The sequence below is a fragment of the Rhamphochromis longiceps genome, linkage group LG17 (assembly GCF_057381845.1).
Source record: "Rhamphochromis longiceps isolate RC_006_pf linkage group LG17, R_longiceps_female_GT1.1, whole genome shotgun sequence".
NCBI classification, from domain to species: Eukaryota; Metazoa; Chordata; class Actinopteri; order Cichliformes; family Cichlidae; genus Rhamphochromis; species Rhamphochromis longiceps.
Genome location: NC_140573.1, coordinates 8,815,835 through 8,836,698, shown reverse-complemented (window position 1 = coordinate 8,836,698; position 20,864 = coordinate 8,815,835). Strand labels below are relative to the sequence as shown.

The window sequence follows — 20,864 nt, the reverse complement described above, 5'->3', positions numbered from 1 at the left end:
ACTTTTAAATTCCAGGCAGCCAGACCCATATTAGCTCACTGTGTCTCTCTAAGCAAAGGCAACAAAATACCAAAGCAAATCTTTTTAACAATGCATTTTAATCCCAAAACAGTCCCAAATTAGTCTTTCAGAAATATACAGAGTCCCTCTGTTGGACATTTGCAGGATGAACACGAGCAGCCTGTCAGAGACTCTGCTCTCATGAAGAACAGACATTGATCAGCACTCACGTTACTGCACAAAACAAATCCTTAAAGCTTCCGTACAGCGGGGTGCTGTTATTCAAAAACAAAGCTTGAGCAGCTGAGCGCTCCTTCTTACTCTAATAAATAGTCCTGAAAAGTGCTCCGAGGTGCTGAAAAGATTAATTACTTTTCCCCTAGTGGGCACACTTAACAGTTTCCTGCCTTTTTTTTAACCACTCCTTGGCCTTGGCTTTAATGCCGTTCACAAATCTTTGCCTTATATGTCCGGGCACTCATGCCATTTTAGGATGAGGAAACAACAAAACAACAGGCATGCACAGATATAGCAAAGCGAAAGAGGCAGATCAAGTGTCCATGGCTCTTTTTAGAGCAAGCAGACAGAGTACCTGAAAATAATAACAGGGTTATTTAATCTTTAACACCTTCAGCAGCATTCAACACGGAGAGGAAATTGATGCAAAATAAAAAATATTGCAACTTTTAGTCGTTGTTGTTTTGTATAAGTGCGTTCTGCCTTCATTTCCTGTGTTCTCCAGATAAGAGGGCAGCAGGCCCTCAATAAAACAGAGGGCACAGATGATAGTGAGGCAGCCACAGGCTGTTCAATTAGGGGAAATGGTTCACAGATCTTAACGTATCTCGCTGTCTTGGTCAACAAAAGAGCTTTTTTAAAATCTTCCCTTTTTTAAAAAAAAGTTTCTTACTGACTTCATGTCATTGTATCCTCAAAACCAGTGTACAATCTAATTTTTCCAAATACCAAAGGTTTGTCTGTAAAAACATATTTACTGACTCCCTGATTGTGTTTGTGTGCATACTTGTCACATCTAAACGTTTCAGATCATCAGTATTAGTAATATTAGACAAAGATAACCTGAGTAAATCCTAAATGCAGTTTTTAAAATCATGATTTCATTCATTCAGGGAAAAAAGCTATCCAAACCTACCTTCATAGTGTCTCTTAATAGATCTGATTACATAATGTGCCCATATTTGACACAACCACTGGCTTGGCTGGTTAGTGTTTGGGTTTCCATGCTGTCCAGTGTCCAACAGAGCTAGTCAGTTCAAAACAGTCTGGAAGTCATGGCGCGGTTGACCCCGGGTCTTCTTCTGTCTAGACTGCTTGGATAAAACAATTATTTGTTGTTAGGTTTGCAGCAGGATGTGTTCCCAGAAAAATGTTGTTTTAATCATAAATCCTTCTGGAAGACAAAGAAGTAGAACAGATGTACCAAAATAGATGAAAAAAAATGTAGAGGTGTCCTACTGAGCCAAAAGAACAGAGCAGGGATCAACTACAGGAATATCCCAACCATGTGTCGGGATAAGATAAGATAAGATACATACATACATAGTACAGTAGTACAATGAAATTGGAAAAAACTGTCCTACGTCGGCACTACATATAACACAACACGACACGATATGACACATCACAACGTAACAAACAACACAACACAGTATATTAACTTAGTATAAAAAAGAAGAATAAGTGTATGTGTATTGCACACTGTTATTATTGCACATTAATTATTATTGCACCTTGTTATAAATATAAATATTATTGTTATCGTTTTAAACATTGTTACCTCCCCCTAAAAAGTCCAGGGAGGTATCCAGTCAGGTCAGCTATTTACATTGATCAGGGCTATTGCCCTGTTGTAAAAGCTGTCCTTGAGTCTATTTGTTCGGGACCTCAGCAGCCTGAACCTCCTGCCAGACGGCAGCAGCTTAAACACCCGGTGTCCTGGGTGTGTGCAGTCCCGTAGGATGCTGCGTGCCCTCTTGAGACAGCGAGTGCTGTACAGGTCCTTCAGGGAGGGAAGAGGATGTCCAATGATTTTTTGGGCCATGTTGATGACCCTCTGGAGTGCCTTTCTGTGTGCTGTGGTGCAGCTGGAGAACCACACACCGATGCAATATGTCAGCACACTTTCAATGGAGCAGCGGTAGAAGACGGTCAGCAGCTCCTTCTTCAGGTCCATTTTTCTGAGGATTCTCAGAAAGTGGAGACGCTGTTGGGCCTTCTTTAAGACCGCAGAGGTGTTAGAGCTCCATTGGAGGTCTGTGTCTATGTGCACACCCAGAAACTTGAAACTGGAGACCCTTTCCACGCACTCCCCGTTGATGCTGACAGGCTGCAGCTCGGACTTCCTCCTTCTGAAGTCAACTACCAGTTCTTTTGTTTTGGTGGTATTGAGGTCCAGGTTGTTATCTGCACACCAATCTGACAGCCTCTGAACTTCAGCTCTGTATGCAGTCTCATCTCCCCCTGAGATGAGCCCCACCACAGTGGTATCATCTGCAAACTTGATGACTGTGTTGTCTGGGTGGGAACTAACACAGTCATGTGTGTACAGAGTGTACAGTAGGGGACTCAGTACACAGCCTTGTGGAGAGCCAGTGTTGAGGCTGAGGGCTGAGGAAAGATGAGGCCCCACTCTAACTCTCTGTACACGGTCTGAGAGGAAGTCTCTGATCCAGCGGCAGGTGGTGGAAGGAAGTCCAATTTCCAGCAGTTTATCTATTAGTCTGTCCGGGAGTATCGTATTGAAAGCAGAGCTAAAGTCAACAAAGAGCAGCCTGGCGTAACGGCCCTGCACTTCCAGGTGAGAGATGGTGGTGTGGAGCGTTGTAGCAATGGCATCTTCAGTTGATCTGTTAGCTCTGTATGCAAACTGGAGCGGGTCGAGTGTGGGTGGCAGGCAGGACATGATGTGACGTCGGACCAGTTTCTCAAAGCACTTCATTATAACAGGTGTTAGAGCAACTGGTCGGTAGTCGTTGAGGCTGCTAATGTTAGTACGCTTTGGCAGTGGGACAATTGTGGCTGACTTTAGGCACGGCGGGATGCAGGACTGGGATGCCAGTCAAGTGGAATGAGTCATATATTCACATTTTTTGTCAGTGCTTTTGAATTGTGTGGAATGTATTAAATCATCTGGGTATGATGGTTATTTACAAGCTCTAATTAAGCCTCAAAGGCTTTCCAGAAGAGTCTCAGAAACAGGCATTTGGGAACATTTCAGAACATCATTCCAGTCAATTCAGATAGCCGCAAACAATTTTTTAGTGTTATGTGATGTGCTTTCCCTGCCTGCGGCATGCGGCCCCACGTCCACATTATCCTCCCAATCATATAAATGCTGAAAAAAGAGTCCTGAATATATGTTGCGTGCTTATTTCAAGACTCAATGATTTGCTGTAACAGTGGAAAACATTTTAGCTGTGTGCTATTGTGTTATTGAGCATGTGGTGTGCCAGTGAAATGTCATGCATGGGAGCAGGCCAGTGGATGTGAGACTTAAACAATAGCGCTGGTGTTCTAATGACGTCATTTCACAATTTAACAATGGAGCTTAATGACGCTTTTGTAATAGCTTTTGGAAACTAACTGAGGTGATTTTCAACAAAGCAGACGATGTGTGTTGGCACGATCAGTGTATTGATTGGTTGGTCCTTTCAGGGGATTTATTGCTCTTCATATGTGTGGTCACGTTTGTCTTTCACAAATGGATTAATATCAAGGGTTCTCTAAAGTCCTCAAAAATCTTCACATCAATCCAGTGCTGAGAAGATGAATTTGAACCATTTATCTCATTCGTCCATCAGCAAAAGCACAGACCTCATTCTAGATCAGGTAACCCCTGGTGTCTCTGATTTATGGCCATTCAAAAAGTATTTGATTTGAGTCTTTCTAGCCAGTTAACACTGTAGGAAATTCTTATTCTCACATCCTGTTAAATCCAAGAAGTGACCTAAGACTTTGATGTCTTTGTAATGCTGTGTCTGGCAGCCTGGACAGCATGCACATATGAGGTAATGATCACGAAGTCGTATGCTGCGAGGCAGCCACACCAAACCTGGCTGTAACCCTGATAGAAAACGCATGAGGTAGTGCTGATTGTCCGTCTGTGTCTGGAGCCTGGCTTTTTAACCTGCACACTGGCTGACAGGTGGCACAGCGTTGCCTCAGTGGACACTGAGCCCACAGGGTAGGAAGTACGAGCTATTTTTTGCACTGGTGACAGACACCGTTGACACAGGGAGAAATGTCTGAGCTATAGGACTGGACATATAAGGAACCTTGTGATCCAACCTGCGCTGTTGGGATGTAGTGGAAATTTACTGAGAGATATGTGTTTTATCACATTTTAGGGGTTGTGTGTTAGCGTATGCTTACTGTTTTTGCCTCAGCTTTACTGCTCTGATGACGTCCTTTTAGCTACATTGCACACTTTTGATGCTTCACATAAAAACTGGTGTTTCTTCACTTTGGTGAAAAGGCAAAACCCCTCAATGGCCAAACAATGTCAATTATTCCCTGGGGCAAGCTTTATAGCAAAATAATTTAGCAAACACCAAGTGCTTGGAACTGTAACTCCTTAAATGGCTACTTGAGGCAAGCACCAACATTTAATCGGCTCCTAAAGATGTTAAAATGCTGACTATTACTGAAGAAATGGCTTGGGGTGTGACTACTTTCTGGAAAAATTGGATGGTTCCTAGGCTTCCCTGAGCCAGTTCAAGTCTCTGAGCTAGCCCTCTCTTCCCTATTAGTGTCTTTGCAAATGACTGAAGCTATAATGCACTCATCTTGATGAATGACATGGCTTGTTTTCTGGCTATTTGTACTGTCCTGCATTAACTATGCAGAGCACCTACATAGTTAATACGCCTCATGCTGACATTCCATCTTTTATGTACAGTCTATGGTTATGGTTTCCCTTCTTTTATTTCATACAGTTGGGGCAGAATATACACTATTGTGAAAAGTATTTGCTCGTCTGCTTCACACATATGAACTTGAGTTCCCATTCTTAATTCATAGGGTTTAATATGATGTCCATCCGCCCTTTGCAGCTATAGTTTCATCTTGTACTGCTTTCCACAAGGTTTAAGAGTGTGTTTATAGGAATATTTGACCATTCTTCCAGATTTGTGAGGCCAGACACCAATGTTGTACTAGAAAGCGTGGTTCTAAGTCTCTAATCTAATTCATGCCAAAGGTGTTCTAACAGTCTGAGGTCAGGACTCTGAAGCCAGTGTTGATAACAGTCAAGTTCTTTCACACCAAGCTGGTGTACAGTCATGTTAAAACAGGAAGGAACCCCAAACTCTTTCCACAAAGTTGGGAGCGTGAAATTGTCCAAAATGCTGAAATATACCAAGACTGGACAAGTCTTGGTATGTTACTCTTAAGAGTTCCTTTTCACTGGAGCTAAGGTGCCAAGCCCAGCTCCTGAAAAAACAACCTCACCTCTACCAAATTTTACTCTTGGCACAATGCAGCCAGACATGTACCATTCTCCTGGCAACCACCAAACCCAGACTTGTCCATCAGATTGCCAGACAGAGAAGTGTGATTCATCACTTCAGAAAACACGTCTCCACTGCTGTACACTACTGCATATGACGCTTGTAATGGTGGTGATGCAGCTTGACTTGGATGCAGCTGCTCAGCCACAGAAACCCATTCCACAAAGCTCTCCGCACTGTTCTTGAGCTAATCTGAAGGCCACATGAAGTTTGCAGGTCTGTAGCGACTCCTGAGAAAGTTGGTGACCTCTGTGCATGATGCACCTCTGTGAATTCACATGGCTTACCACTTTATGGTTGCTTTGCTGTCATTCCCAGTCACTTCCACTTTGTTTTAATACCACTAACAGCTCACTGTGGGATATTTGGTAGCAAGGAAATTTCATTCACCAAGTTCCTGAGAGCAACCCATTCTTTCACTAATCTTTGTAGTAGCAGTCTGCATGTCTAGGTGCTTGATTTTATACACCTGTGGCCATGGACGTGATTGCAACACCTGAATTCAATAATTTGGATGACTGAGTGCCATTATAGTGTCTATCTGTTCTAAAAACAAAATAACAGATTGAATCTGAACATTTTCATATTCACAACAGCACTTCCACAGTATGATATTTAATCTACCTTGCCCTACTTTTGGCTCCAGTGTTGATTCCGGTCTGCTCCTTGTTCATGTCTACTTCTTCTCCTCCCTGGGGATGTTATTGTGGAAACCAGGGACCACAGTGGGTCTTCTTCTCCTGCAGCAGTAAATGTATGTTGTAACCCCCCCACACACATCCCGTCACTGTAACTGGGAACAATTTTCTGTGCAGTTGTTTCTAATCTTTAGCAGAACACATTGTTTTTGTGTGCTTACTCTCCCACGAAATGAACAGTGTGTCTGTTTTTAATTGTTTTTCACTTGAATATTTGAGTGAGTGCGCTTGGGCCTCACAGAGGATCTGCATAGCTGCAGTTTCCGGCACAGGTAAGGAGCAAAAACTGAGGGCATGAGCTAAAGTTCTCCTCGGGCTGGTCCTCAGTTACAGAAACAGATACATTAATCACCAAGACACTCGTGTAAAAGCAATAAAGCCTGTCACTGCCTAGTTTTGTTTTGTATCTTTCTCTGAGTGATCTGTCATTGAAACCTGAGCCAGATAGTATTTTACCACAGTATTTATTTAAATCCATATGGGGGACCAGATGTTGACTGTATTTCCACAGAAAAATGTTTTTGCTTAAAAACAACTCGTACACACATTGTGAATGGATAATTTAAAGTCAAAGAAAATTTGCGAAGTCATAGAGGAAGCACTCAAAAAGCCAGGGAGGGCCTGTTCATTTTTATACAACCACTCTGGCCAAATCGAGTTTTGTGCCAAGTGTTATGAAAGCAGGAAAGCAGCAGGACCAGACGGCATCCCAGGTCGTATCCTAAGAGACTGCGCATACCAGCTAGCTCCTGTGTTCACTGAGATATTCAACATCTCTTTATCTCAGTCGGTGATCCCCACATGCTTCAAAGAGTCCATCATTGTTCCTGTCCCGAAGAAATCCCACCCTGCTTCTCTCAATGACTATCGCCCTGTAGCCCTCACCTCAGTAGTGATGAAGTGCTTTGAACGCCTGGTCAGAGACTTCATCATTTCTTCACTACCAGACACACTGGACCCACTACAGTTCGCTTACCGTCCAAATCGTTCCACAGACGATGCCATCTCTCATCTCCTCCACACATCACTCACTCACTTGGACACTAGAAGGGGGAATTATGTTAAAATGCTCTTCATAGACTACAGCTCTGCATTTAACACCATAATTCCCTCCACACTCACCACCAAGCTGGAGCATCTGGGACTCAGCTCATCTATGTGTCAGTGGATCTCCAACTTCCTAACTGGCAGACCACAGGCAGTAAGGATGGGCGGACATGTCTCAGCCTCCACCACTCTCAGCACTGGAGCCCCCCAGGGGTGTGTTCTGAGCCCCCTGCTGTACTCTTTGTACACATATGACTGTGTGGCCACTACCAGCTCCACCACCATCATCAAGTTTGCTGACGACGTGGTGGGCCTGATCTCTGATAACAACGAGACGGCCTACCTGAAGGAGATTAGGAATCTGGAGAACTGGTGCCAGAGGAACAACCTCCTTCTAAACGTCAGTAAGACAAAGGAGCTGATAGTGGACTTCAGCACTAAGCAGGAGAGGAACTACCAGACCCCCGTCATCAACGAGTGCCCAGTGGAGAGAGTGGACAGCTTCAAATACCTCGGAGTTCACATCACGCAGGACCTGTCATGGTCCTGTCACATCAACACCGTGGTGAAAAAGGCCCGACAGCGTCTCTACCACCTCAGACGCTTGAGAGACTTCCAACTGCCCTCCAAGGTGCTCAGGAACTTTTACTCGTGCACCATAGAGAGCATCCTGGCGGGAAACATCTTAACCTGGTTCGGGAACAGCACCATGCAGGACAGACGAGCTCTACAGAGGGTTGTGCGGTCAGCTGAGCGCACCATCCGCTCCGAGCTCCCTGACCTGCACTCAATCTACAGCAGGCGGTGCTGGACCAAGGCCAGGAAGATCGTGAAGGACCTCAGCCATCCCAACAACAGACTGTTCTCTCTGCTGAGGTCAGGAAAGCGATTCCGCTCCCTGAAGACCAACACAGAGAGACTGAGGAGGAGCTTCTTCCCGCAGGCGATACGGTCTCTCAATCACACCACCACACAGTACTGACCCACACATACAGTTCTTACACACACACTGGACTTCCTGGACTTTGGTTTTGCACAACACTGGTCACTATATTCTTCATTTCCGGTTAATACTTGTACAGCTGCTGTTATTGTGTATATATTTATTTATATTTAGATTTCTTCATACATTCTTATATAGTTCTATATTGTGTATTGTGTATTTTGTTGTACAGTTATTTTATTTTCAACTTTAATTTATATATTTATCTTTATCTTATTCTTCCCAGTTAAATTTACCCTTCATTCTAATTTGTGTTGTACAGTTATTTCATTTTTAACCTTAATTTATATTTTATTCCTTCCTAGTTAAATTTACCCTTTTTAATTTTTCATATTTATTTCCTTTCTTATTCATAGCCTTTTCCTTTTTTGTTTTCTTTAGGTCACGAGCAGTTGTCCAAGCATTTCACTACATATCGTACTGTGTATGACTGTGTACGTGACAAATAAAAAAAAAAAAATTTGAATTTGAATTTTTATGACTCACAAAGCACCTTCTGCTAAAAACCATAGGGCTGGGTTAACGTGAAAGGTAAAATAGGCCCGTGGTCGTAGCAGACATGTGAAATATTTCAGTACCTCTTAAAGTGCAGGAGAGGCAGCATCGAACTGGTGTGAAGTCTCTTCTGGGTTGGACACTTCCGCCTGTGAGACAGGAGAATGTACTGCTTGACCTGGCTGGTAATACCACAATGGTCATCTGCTGTCCCCCGTTTTCACTCTAACACAGTTGTGTCAAACCTAAGGCCCCGGGGCCAGAACCAGCCCATCAGAGACTTGAATCTGGCTGACTGGACCGCTTTGGAGAATGTGAAGGAGTGAATAGAACTGACATTGAACTTTTAATTGTATTTTTATAGGTTTTACAGCTTCTTCTATTAATAAGCCCCCCCCCCCATACACCAATTAATAGATGTAAAAAGATGTTTTTCTGTAAGTTTACACATTTATCATGTGATTTCACTGACCCGTCCACTTGAGTGTAAAATGAGTTTAACATCCCTGCTACAGTACATGCGGCATCTCCGCCTTCTGTCTGTCTCTTCAAGTATCTCAGTAAGATTTATTTCCATGTCTGTAAAGTGGACTTCAAATACTTCACAATACTCTAAAGCTGCTCAGCTGAGTGAGCTTTCCCAGAATCATTGAATATGTTTTATTTTTTTCTTTCTCTTAGCCAAAGCAGTACATGTGGTGTGTTTAAAAAAAAATAAAATAAAAAAGAGAGAAAACAAAAATGAACTTTTAACAGTGAGATGAGAAGATGCACGCTGCACTCTTATCTGTTCAGTAAATTGGAAGCTCCAGCAGCAAAAAGCCAGCGGACTTTGTTTAGACTGGAAAACATCCTAATGAGCTAGAAAGTTAATATTTGGTATGACCACCTTTATTCTTTAACACAGCCTGGTCTCTCTTAGCCATGCTTTCTTATAATTAGTTTGAGGAGTCTTCAGGAATAGTTCTCCAGGCTTCTTGAAGGACATTCAAAGCTCTTCTTTTGATGCTGGCTGTCTCTTTTGTTCCGATCTTTGTCAAGATGATCCCACATAGCTTCAGTAATATTTTTATGTTTTTGATTTTTCCATCCAGGTATGCTTTTACTGCACTGGCAGTGTGTTTGGGATCATCATCATGCTGAAAAATTAAGCTGTTGAAATGAAGCTCAGATGCTTTCCAGATGGTATTGCAAGTGGACCAAAATCACAGTGCTGTGTTCATAATTCAGTCAGTTTAAACAGGATCCCCAACACCACTGGCAAAAATGCAAAGCCAAAATCCCAGTTTTAACCAAAGATCTCAAATGTGGATTAATCTGATTGTTAAAACCAATTGTCAGCGATTTTCAGTTCAGTTCATCCTTTTCTTCCTGTTTGCCTTCATTGAGAAGAGCTTTTTAACAGCCAGCTGTGATGAGGTTTCAGTGGATCCACCTGAGGGCCAGATGGATCACTCAGGTCCTGTGTCAGGTCTGTGGATTTTTTTCCTCTCTCTTAAAGACATTGCTTTCAAAAATTGTTCATCTGCTGTAGTTTTATGCTATAGTTTTGTTTAGGCCTGCCACTTCTACTTTACTCTCCACGTATTCAGTTTCCTCAAATTTTTTAAGGAGACATTGCACACGTGCAGCGATATGACAGGTTTTCGGCTTCAAACATACTTTGGGAATCACAATGCTGGTGTAAAAATACTATTTTATGCCTGTCAAACTGTGCTTTTCTTTGGGATTTTTATCGGATTCGACAAATTAAATGGAAACAAATCATGTGCTTTTAGTAAAAAAAGTGCCAAAAGATAGAAAAAAGTGTGTTAAAATGTGTTCTTTGCTTAGTTGTCTGTCATGTGTAGATACAACACGGTCCATCTCCTGATTTAAATGCTTTTTATGCTTCAGTGATTCATAGGTCAGTGTTAATTAGCTTAAAAATTGAACAGAAAAAAACACAATTTCTCTGGAAATGGTCTGGTACAGTGTCCAAAAAACTGGAAATGAGACATCGTCCAAAGAAAAATCCTGGAGAACTATCACTCACTTTAAAAATGAAAGAAATTCTGGCTCATTGGATGCAAAATATAAAGTAATGAAGAGTGACTCAAGACGCAAGACTGCATCTCTTAGTGCGTAATCCTGCTGGGCTGCTTCTTTATGCGTAGTTTGGATGCTCACAGCAACTTCATACTTTACTTAATCTTTTCATCTAAATCTTGGCATTAAAGCAAATAGAGGTATTTCCCTAAATGTCAAACACATGAATTATGATGATAGATGAAATGCCAAACAGGATTTGGACACATAACACATGACAGTACTGGTGAACCATTAGGCTGAGCAAGATTTCTCTGACTTTCTGAGCCACGATTGTTCAATACATCATCCTTGCATAAAGATTATTATCAACACTGGCTTCACTTCACACAGAAAATATATATGATCAGGACTAAATTACTGGCAGCCTAATAGTATCACTGGAGATAAGCGTGAACATGCCTCTCAAAGCCGTCCTTTCAGCCCTCTTGAGAATTTAAATGGGATTTTACATGAGGAACTTTGCAGTAAGCAAGTATAAAGCCACTCTCTGTTCCACAGCCAGCTCCTTGGAGAATTCACGCCAGAGAGAGGATCAGCTCCAGAGATGAAAGTGAGGTCAAGGTGTCTTTTTTTTCTTGCCCCCCCTCTAAATCAGACTTTGTCTCAGGTGGCTCCTCTCCTCTTCCCAAACTGAGAGCACACAGAGCTCTGGAAACTGAGCAATAAAGGTGATGAAATTCAATTTTAAAAATTCAATTTTACTTATGTAGCGCCAAATCACAACAATAGTCGTCAAAGGGGAGAGAAACTGTGCTGGGCAGAGTCAGATCAGGTTGTCTAAGACATTTAAGTACACACAGTATACTATATTTGTTGAGATTGATCTTCAACTGGAGTAACATTGTCTTCAACATATCTGTCTTTGTTTTGCACTGCTCTGTGTTTGTGTGGATATGAAATGGTGTCTACACATGTGGCAGACCACTCACTGAAAACACACCGTACATGTACTGCTCATTGACTGGCTAAGGCCGCCTCTCCAGTAATACATGGAGATGGTAGGATGCAAAGGTGTGGTTCTTCACAGCAGTTAGAGGGAGCCCAGTCAGAATCAAATGGGGAAAGAATGGAACCAAACACAGACAGCATCTCGAAAACCTGGGCTTCGAGGTTTACCTATCAAATCTAAGATAGTTTGTAGGTCTCTTTTGGTCTGATCATCCTTAAATGGAGCAGGGAAAACCCAGATTTAAACCCCGCAGATCATCAGATGGAAGCACAAAGACACTTCGCATCCAATCTGAAAAAGATTGAGAAGATCTGCCACAAATAATAAATGGAATAAACTGCCAAGATCCAGTTGGGAAAGCCCTTCAAGACGTCCAAGAAGACACGAGCTGTAACGTAGTGTAAATCCAAGCTTAAGGACCCATCCAGTGGGCCCTTTAGATTTTCTCTAGACATCACATTCATTTAATTTGGAGCATATGCATTTCTCCTTTCTTCTCTTCAGCAAGAATGATGGGGAAACCATCATACTTCCTTTGGCTGACACTGGTCAGCAGGTGATTTGAGAGCTGCAGAGGAAAGCGGCTAAACGCTAAAGTGCATCAGGTATTTAGCTTACATGTTTCTTCCTTCCTGTTCTCAGACATTTTTTTTTTCCTTAGCAATAAAAGCATAATTCAAGCATAGACAGTGCAGTGGTTTCCTAAGAGCTGTTAATTGACAATGTTAGGAAAACCATAAATTATTTCACATCTGTCTGAAACTCGAGTAATTTATGACGTTGCAATATATGATTATGGTTGCATGTAAATGCCTGGGGTTTTTAAAAGCTGACAAACACGCTTGTTTTTTGTGGGCTTGGTTGACTTCTGCTCAGCGTCTGCAAAACTAATTGCACCCAGGCAAACCCATGATGCTGGCACACAATCAGAAATGAGAAACGACCACTTTCTGGCGCTTTCTTTACATTGAATACACGAATAAAGTATGTGCACCCTCCATAAATGATTAAAGGCCTCGTGAGTGTTTTGTAAATTAAAAATGATCCCTTCACATAGAGTTCAGACGAACCATCAAGTCGCCAGGCATTGTTTCAAGAGTTTACACCTTAAAATCTGCCTATAGTCCCTACATGAGCTTACCACTAAATTAAAAGCTACACATGACGCTGCACCTCCCTGCGCAGTATGTGTGTATATATGTGTGTGTGTGTGTTCCTTCTTTAGCCCACTCGACCCCAACCCAACTTTCACTTTCCCTGCACACTCTTACACTTCCTCCCTGCCCAAACACCCCCTTCACCCTGGACTCCCCTGGCCCCTTTCTCACTGCTTTCCCGTGATCTCTTAAGCACTACAAACCACCTCACTGAATACAATCTCTCTCTCTCTCACACACACACACATGCACACTCGTACATGGAACATTGTTTCCACTATCAACTGCTCTGTATTTCACCATCTGTTACGCACTCCCCCAGCTGTTGCCCACACTCTCCTTGCTCGGCAAAATAACAGCTCTACGAGCCGATGACACGCACACAGGACAGAAATTACACAGGGCCGTGTCTGCTAATTAGAGAGAGAAGCCAGTTTAGCATCTCGTCAGTCTGCAGGTAGAGTCTGCTGTCAGACTGGTCGCCCTCCTCCCAGTTAAATTCATGGCAAACTGATGAGCCCTTTACCTAATGAGGCACACTTAACCAACCGTGTCTGGATCATTATGTTGAGAAGAATGTGCTTACAGTGGCCTCTCAAAAGCACATCTTTTTTGAGCCTAATGGCTGCTTACGTTTTTGCTCTACGCTCTACCAAACCACAGAGATTTTGCCGTCTTATTTTTCCTCTTTAACCACCCATGGTTGACTCTGGGCTTAGAATCATTCGTGAGGCCGAAGGTTTTTCACGCTCCTCACGTTTCCAAGCTGGTGTGTTACTATAAAATGTTCAAACCTTAAAGACAATACGCTCTCAGAGCAGCAGAATATGTGATTTGGATCCTGGCCTTCCAAGGGGAAGTTCTGGAAATGAAATCATTGACAAGACATGAGCATGCAGGTAGGGATAGTCCATGCAGCTTCTGGGAGCGGTGCCAGCAACAGTGCTGCGTCCAAAAGACTCCAAATACCATGCTGCCAGCATATGCAAAATGTATTTTTTTAAATAAAACATGAAAAGCTGTGATTTTTTAATAAGTTCATTTGAATTGACACGTGCAATCTGTGCATTAATACTTGATCATCGTCTGTAACCACACACTGCTGTGATGACGATCCAGCCTGGCCTTTTGTGCGCTTCCAAGAAAGTGAAAAGTGTTTGAGAGCACTGGTCTAAACACTAACTGGTCATTTCCTTGGATAAGTTATTAAACTGTAGGAGAGGAACACTTGTTTTGAGGGTGGGGGCAGGGGGTCTCCATGTACGCTCGTCTACATCTGCCCGTTCCTCAGGAGAAAGACAAGCGAGTGTGAATCTGACTCACTCATTCGGGCCTAACACTTTGGTGCTCAGCACACAGTGGATTGATTACTGCACATCTGCACATGTAAAAGGGGAAAAAAATATGAAATTCATCTTAAAAAGTGTGCTGCAAAGCGCTCTGCATGCAAGTGAAGATATTTTATGGTAAATAATTCTGGTATTATAATAAAAGATTTTAAAGGACCGCTGACGCTCACAGCAAGGCGGGCTCTAAATCTGTGATTTTATCAAGGTTTTATTAACAACCCGTGACAGAGTTTGAACCTTTTCCTGCCAGTCAACAAGCTCAAGCAGCCCTGTGCTACAACATTATCATGAAGTTTATTTCTTCAACACGTTGATTCATAACCTTCTTGGAAAAGCAGCACCTCTGAACCTTTCTCTGGAAGTTGAGAGGAAGTGAAACATCTGGATAGAGCATCGCTACCCGAAGATGCTGAGTAATAGCAATGCCAGAGAGAGACTCCATCCCGTGTGGGCTTCCTCCTCCTCACACTGTCTTTGATGAAGAAGGGGGACAGCGAGTAGACTCACTGCTGCAGGCACACATCCGCAGCACAAAGGGCCTCAGACACCTTGTTTACAGGAATCACAAAATCCTTATGAAAGTCGTCGTTTGCACTGGTTGATGGGCTCTCTTGGAGTTTTCATGCCACTTTGACCTCTCTTACCTTGCTCCGTGTTTGGGCATTCTAACTGCTCACTGTCACTGCTGTTTAACTGTCTTCAGGTTAAAAAACCCTGTGTTCTCCACCTGGAATTAGAGGCAGGAAAAGCTCCGTGTCTCCCAGGCCCCTAAACTGCAAACCATATGGACTCAATCCCGGTCCAGGCTGATCTGAGGATGCAGACATCTAGAGGAGGATGCCATGGCATGTGGCGGGGAGGGTGTCGTGACAGAGCTCTTCTTGTCCAAGGTTATTGGGTTAGTCTGAGTGGGAAATGGTGGAAGTGAGTTGGAGCTTGTTTGTTTGGAAAAATCGATGGTTGAGATGAGGAAACGGTGTCATTTTCAAGGAGAACTCTGTGCAGCGTTAGGACAGGGAAACCGCAAAACAAAGGAGCATTTTTGGTGCCAGAGCAAATGTGTCATTATAAACACTGCTGGAGTTTATACACCTAATAAATCTGTGCTTGTGTAAATCTCGGGAGAAGGAGCAGATGCAAAATCAAAAGCCCTCAGACTATATGGCATGCTACCTAAGCTCATAAACCACATTCACATTTAACAGTCTAACTCTCTCGCTGAATCATAGCGTTTTGTTTTGTTTTATGAGAGTGCATTATTGACTACATCAAAATTCTTTTTTTCATCATTTGTTTAATCCTGTGCTACAGTCAGGAGGCAGTCAAGTCTTTATATATACAGCACACTGTGAGCACGCTACAGCATATTTTCACTTTTCCAGCCAATGCCCAATTTCAGTTTAATGGTCAATGTATAAAAGATAAAGGTTACTTACTTAAATTGAACTAGTGGATTTAAGATACTGCATGCTATTTGTTTTAGTAGTATTGTGATCATTATTTCATTGATACTGGCTTTCTACTTTGAATGTTGGATGTGTGATGTATGTTCAGAAACAGGCGACCATAATAATCCCATTTTCTGTGACGATTTCCTTATGAATGTGCATCAAGTGCACTTACAACTAACTCAAGCTCACTTATTCTGCCATGTAAAGTGTTAGTGATACTATTAGAGCCGCTTCAAAATTAAGCTCTTTTTAAAACTCAGCTTACACGCAGTGTCATATATGTCAAGTAAAGTAATTGCATAACATTTTGAACTGATGCCATCTGATGTTTTCTGTTTTACGTCATTATTTTTTGTGTTGGTTTGCGTATGTCTATGATTTACAATTTTTACGTGCATTTTATAACGTTTTATAACTAAACATATTGAAAACGTGCAGGGTAGTGCAGCACTCAAACTCCACTCAAAGAGTGACTGAAGGGCTCAAGCCAAAACTCCGTCCGTGATGTCACGAGTCAGTAACCGGTGAAATCCAACACCACCAGCTGGTAGGATGGGGTTGTGATGGGCTGAGTACGGGTTCCCCTCGCATCAGTGCAAGTCAAGGCACATAGCAGAAGCCACCGCCTGGAGGCAAAGACGCATGGAACTGAATCTGCTGTGTTGGAGACCAAGAAGAAGTCGAGTGCTAATTCTGTGAATCCCTGAGAGCAGTCAAGTTTACATTGGTGCATACCGACTCGCTGCACTGCAAGTCCTTCTCTCCCCCCTATGCAACTGTTGCGCGTCTCCACTTTGGATAGAAGTAGCTTGATCACTGCGCGCCGCAGAGCGCAAAGGAACTGAGGCTTTGGTTTTGAAAGAGTTTGGAGAGACCTCTCCTCAGGACTGCAGCAGCTACGATGAGGAAACTCTGAGGTGGCAGTTATCTCCGTCCGCTTTATGCTTCCTTTGGCTCTTACCAAAGGTTAGCCCATGTGCAGGTATCCCCTTGAGTGTGATTCTGTTTTCACCCAGATCTCTGCTGCCTGGACAAATGCATACAAATGCATTTAGGAGCTCAACGGACAAGGAGTGGACACGTTTCCGCGGCAGCAACGTAAGTGGTCATTTGGTTAAGTACTCTGCAGATGTCAGACTATCTATGCGCTGAAGCTGTTTCCGGAACAGGTTTTCGCTTGATATGGCAACTGGGAGACTTATTTCTGTTCAGGTTCTTTGGCGTGTTTCCCTGACAGGGCGCCAGTTGACCAAACAAGTTTCAGCAGCTGAGCTGCACGATTGTGGCACCAAAACGTGGCACAAACTATTCAGAATTTTAGAAAGTTTAAGCACGAGACGACTGAGCTTTGCTGTAGTTTTTCTCTTTTTAGGATGTCTTCAGCTCGATCCGTTTGACCTGTTTGTTCTGCATATTAGCTTCACTCTAGCTGTGCACGGACTGCTGCTGTTAAGCTTTACCATCCCCATCTGATACCTGTACTTTTCCATACACCCATGCATTTCAGCTTTGGAAGTTGGCTTTGATCCCACCATGTGAACATGCAGTCTAGGATCTGCTACAATATCATCTTTTTATTTGGCACCCACTCACACAGCTCCAGTAAGCTGAAGAATAAACAGTAAACCATGGAGAAAGGGGATGAATGAGGCTGTCTTGTAAGTAATAATGCTTATTCTGCAAGTGATAAATTAGAAGAAGCACAGAAGCAAATGTGAAGGACCCAAGAGGAGCAAATGTGTCCATCTCTGTAAACGTGTTAAGGCTTTAGATGAACACCCTTAAACCCTAAACATTCCTCATGGGAGTGTGCATTATTGACATCTAGCATGCAGGTCTTGTTGTCCTGCTACATTCAGCTGGGGTCTGTGGAACATCAGAAATGTGCACTTCTTGAAAGAAAGAGTACTTCACAGGAAAAGCATTATCTTCTATCAGAAGTGAGTCCAAGTTGCCTGTACTCTATTATGAATCTCTTCCAGATATGATCTAAAAACAAAATCTGAGATCACAAGACATTCTGTTATTCTCTGCTGATAGCGGTTGCTTGATGTAAAACAAAGTAGAGTTGAAACCCTATAAGAGATCCTTTTTTTTGTCCTTGGTAGTGAATATGAGAGCCTTATGGGGAAAACTGAGGTGACTGGGGATAAATGTGGCCTCCCTTGAATTCACAGACAGAGTTAGTGTGTATGCATCAGTGGTTAACTGGCTCCTGAGCTCCAGACAATCACCCACTGTTGCAGGCATTGCTGTTCTATTGCTGCCAGTGCTAGAACTATAACACTGCAGAAACACAACCACTCACATACACTCTGGCTGAGAGTGCATGCTGACTCCTCAGCACAGGTTGGTACCTCCAGGTGGTTGATAATGTGAGCAGAAGTTTGCTATTGTCAGGTCAATGAGGCAGAAGGACAAAAAAGCAGAGAATATAAAGGGTTTTTCTGCCAGCACATTATTTGTCTTTTTACAGAAGTTTATGAACATTTTTGCAAATGGTACAAATTTCAGTCCATTGTTAAGAAATACAGAAAAACATCAGCAAGAATTCATACAGGAAGTGAAGTGCTTTCATTTGAAAACGTTAATTGTTCTGTAGTTTTACCCAGTTATTATGTTTTTCAGTGTACCACATGTCTACTGTGCCTCTGAGTGCATGAGGGATACTAAGTTTTACTGTCACTACATAAAGTACAAACTGTGTAGCTCCCTATGAGGCTACCCTAGTACATGTTACATTCTGTAGAAGCATTATAGGGTAATGCTTCTACAGAAAAGCCTTCCTGTATAAGTTGTAGTGGACTGCATGATAGGATAAGTATTTATGCAAGAAAATGTCAAACTTTGCTTTCAATATAACTGGATAACAACAATACCAAAGTTCCCACCATCTAATGGTATTTAGCAGCTACTTATGTTTATCTGCAATGGAGCTAAGCAGACTCGAATTTGTGGTGCTCAAATCTGAGATAATTTATGAACCCTTATAGACACAACAATTTAACAGCCTGTGATAGACGGGCAACCTGTGCAGGGTGTATGCTGCCGCTCATCCAGTGTCAGCTTAGATGTGCTCCAGTCCCAAACCAAGCACAAGAAGTTAGGAAAATGGACAGATTGACAGGAAAGCCTTTACAAAAACAATGTCCTGGCTCATCTGGGTAATCGGCAGAGCTCACTATAAATGCCTTTAATAAGACTTCCACGTCCCACAGCTCAGGTTACCCTTTTTGAATTATTCTGTGCTACAATCACAGCCTCTCCACCTTCGTGCTGGAGTGTACTCACCTTCCCCAAATCACCGGCTGCAGGGATTTTGGCCTGTCGGTGTGAGTGAGTGTATTTAACCCTCCTAACATCTGAAGGTTTCTCTGCAACAGGGAAAGGGCAAATAAATAAAAGCCAGTGGAAGTTTACTCACGGGCCTTTGTCTGCTCACTGTTTTGTGAACTCAGTCAATCTTTACACTGGTCTGCCGTGACCTCTTGACTCCGAGTACCATTGGAGTGAGCTGACAAATGTTAGCCATGCTCATTAGAGGAGAGACATGGCACGCTCCTTATAGAAGAGTCCACTTAGATTCATGATGGCTTGGAATCATTGGTGGCTTGGAACAGTTAGGAAATCATTATCATTTCTAGCCTTTGCAAACGCTCCACTATTAGACAGTTCAATCCTGGAAACCTGCTGATTTGTTAATCATTTTTGCTGATGGCTATTTGGAGAGAGGACAACAAGCCTGCTTAGTTATACCAGAGTGAAGTTAATACGATAAGGGTACAGGTACTGAAGCTGTAACCCAGCCAGCGGGAACACTCTTTGGCAGTAGATCAGTGACTTCATGGTGTCCAGGAATGTTTTTTGTTGAGATTGAAAAGCAAAACATGCAGGAACAGAACACCTGATTTGCAAGAAAGTGATGCACTCATTTGGAAACATTTCAACTGGTTTATACTGTAACATGCTGGGTGATGCTGGGTCTTAACAGATCCTCGGGGCACTGCGTCATTTTATGTGTTATATCTGCTATGACATCCATGGCATTTTTAGACTGGGCTCAGCTAAGTCACACAACAGTAGAGGTTAGGTAAACGCTCCAAGGTCATGCTCTATAAACCTCAATCTTCTGAATAATGACTCCTCCAAGGAGTGCCAAAAGAGCTTCAGCAAACTTCAGGGGTTATGAAAAGTGGGACGGGTGAGTCAGGGTTAGTCTCATCAGGTTTGTTTAGATTGTCCTATTCAGAGCACCTTTTTTGCCCAAAGCGAAGTCAAACACAGCAGCTTTTGGATTTTTCACACCAACGCACCTCAACAGCAGTTTTAGTGCTTCCAGTTTCTTGGAGATCCTCTAGAAGTTTCATTTCAGAGCTGTGTGTGTAGATTAACAGCTTTGCATGCTTCGCTGTTACTTACTGATTTGGTAAATTAGACGTGTAAACAATGAACCGTGAAAGCCGCTGCTCACCTCCTGACTGACAGTAATGATGAATGTTAAAAAAAAGGAAAAAAAAAGATTCCAGTTCCTTATGAGACTATAAACAGAAGTGTAATAGGTTTGCTTCTATTTGCCAAGCGTAATTGAGCTTTTTGCCTCTCCATTTGACTCTCAGCCTTCTCCCCAGTTGAATGAACCATTGTTAGGGATCCAAGCTAATTTTGAAGGGGAGAAAGGAAAGATCTGGTACTGCTGGAATGATTCATTGCAGAGTGGAGCTTTAAGTTGTGATTATTTATAGTCTTGACATGACACCCACTCCCCACATAGTGGTATTTCCCTTCGTCAACAGAGCACTGTTTGGGGAGCTTTGTCTTGCTTTCAGGGGTCTTTTCCATTAACTGCTAGGACGGGGAAACGTGCCGTAGCGGTACTGTCACATATAAGGGAATTCACCTCTGATGAAAGATTGGATGTAGTCTGTTTTTCTTATTAGTCGGATACATCCCTTCCATTCTGTTTGCATGTCACAATAAAGGTTAAAGCACCAAACCAAGGTTCAGCAAGTGGGGAAATGGTCACCAGTTGTTTCTAAAAATGTGATGAAGCGATAGCCGGAACGTGCTCAGTGACAGAGCCTCAGAGATGCTTTAAA

General features: G+C 42.7%; 1 protein-coding gene across 1 annotated transcript in view; it reads left to right on the top strand.

The window, feature by feature from the left end:
* The first annotated feature begins 16,318 nt into the window (after positions 1-16,318).
* The window catches only part of col24a1 (collagen type XXIV alpha 1), an 88,219-nt gene continuing 83,673 nt past the window's right edge, over positions 16,319-20,864 (top strand). The window contains exon 1 of the mRNA XM_085387357.1: positions 16,319-16,866. Within this exon, the coding sequence (XP_085243483.1) occupies positions 16,814-16,866 (53 nt within the window). The 5' untranslated portion in view covers positions 16,319-16,813. The remainder of the gene's footprint in view (positions 16,867-20,864) is intronic.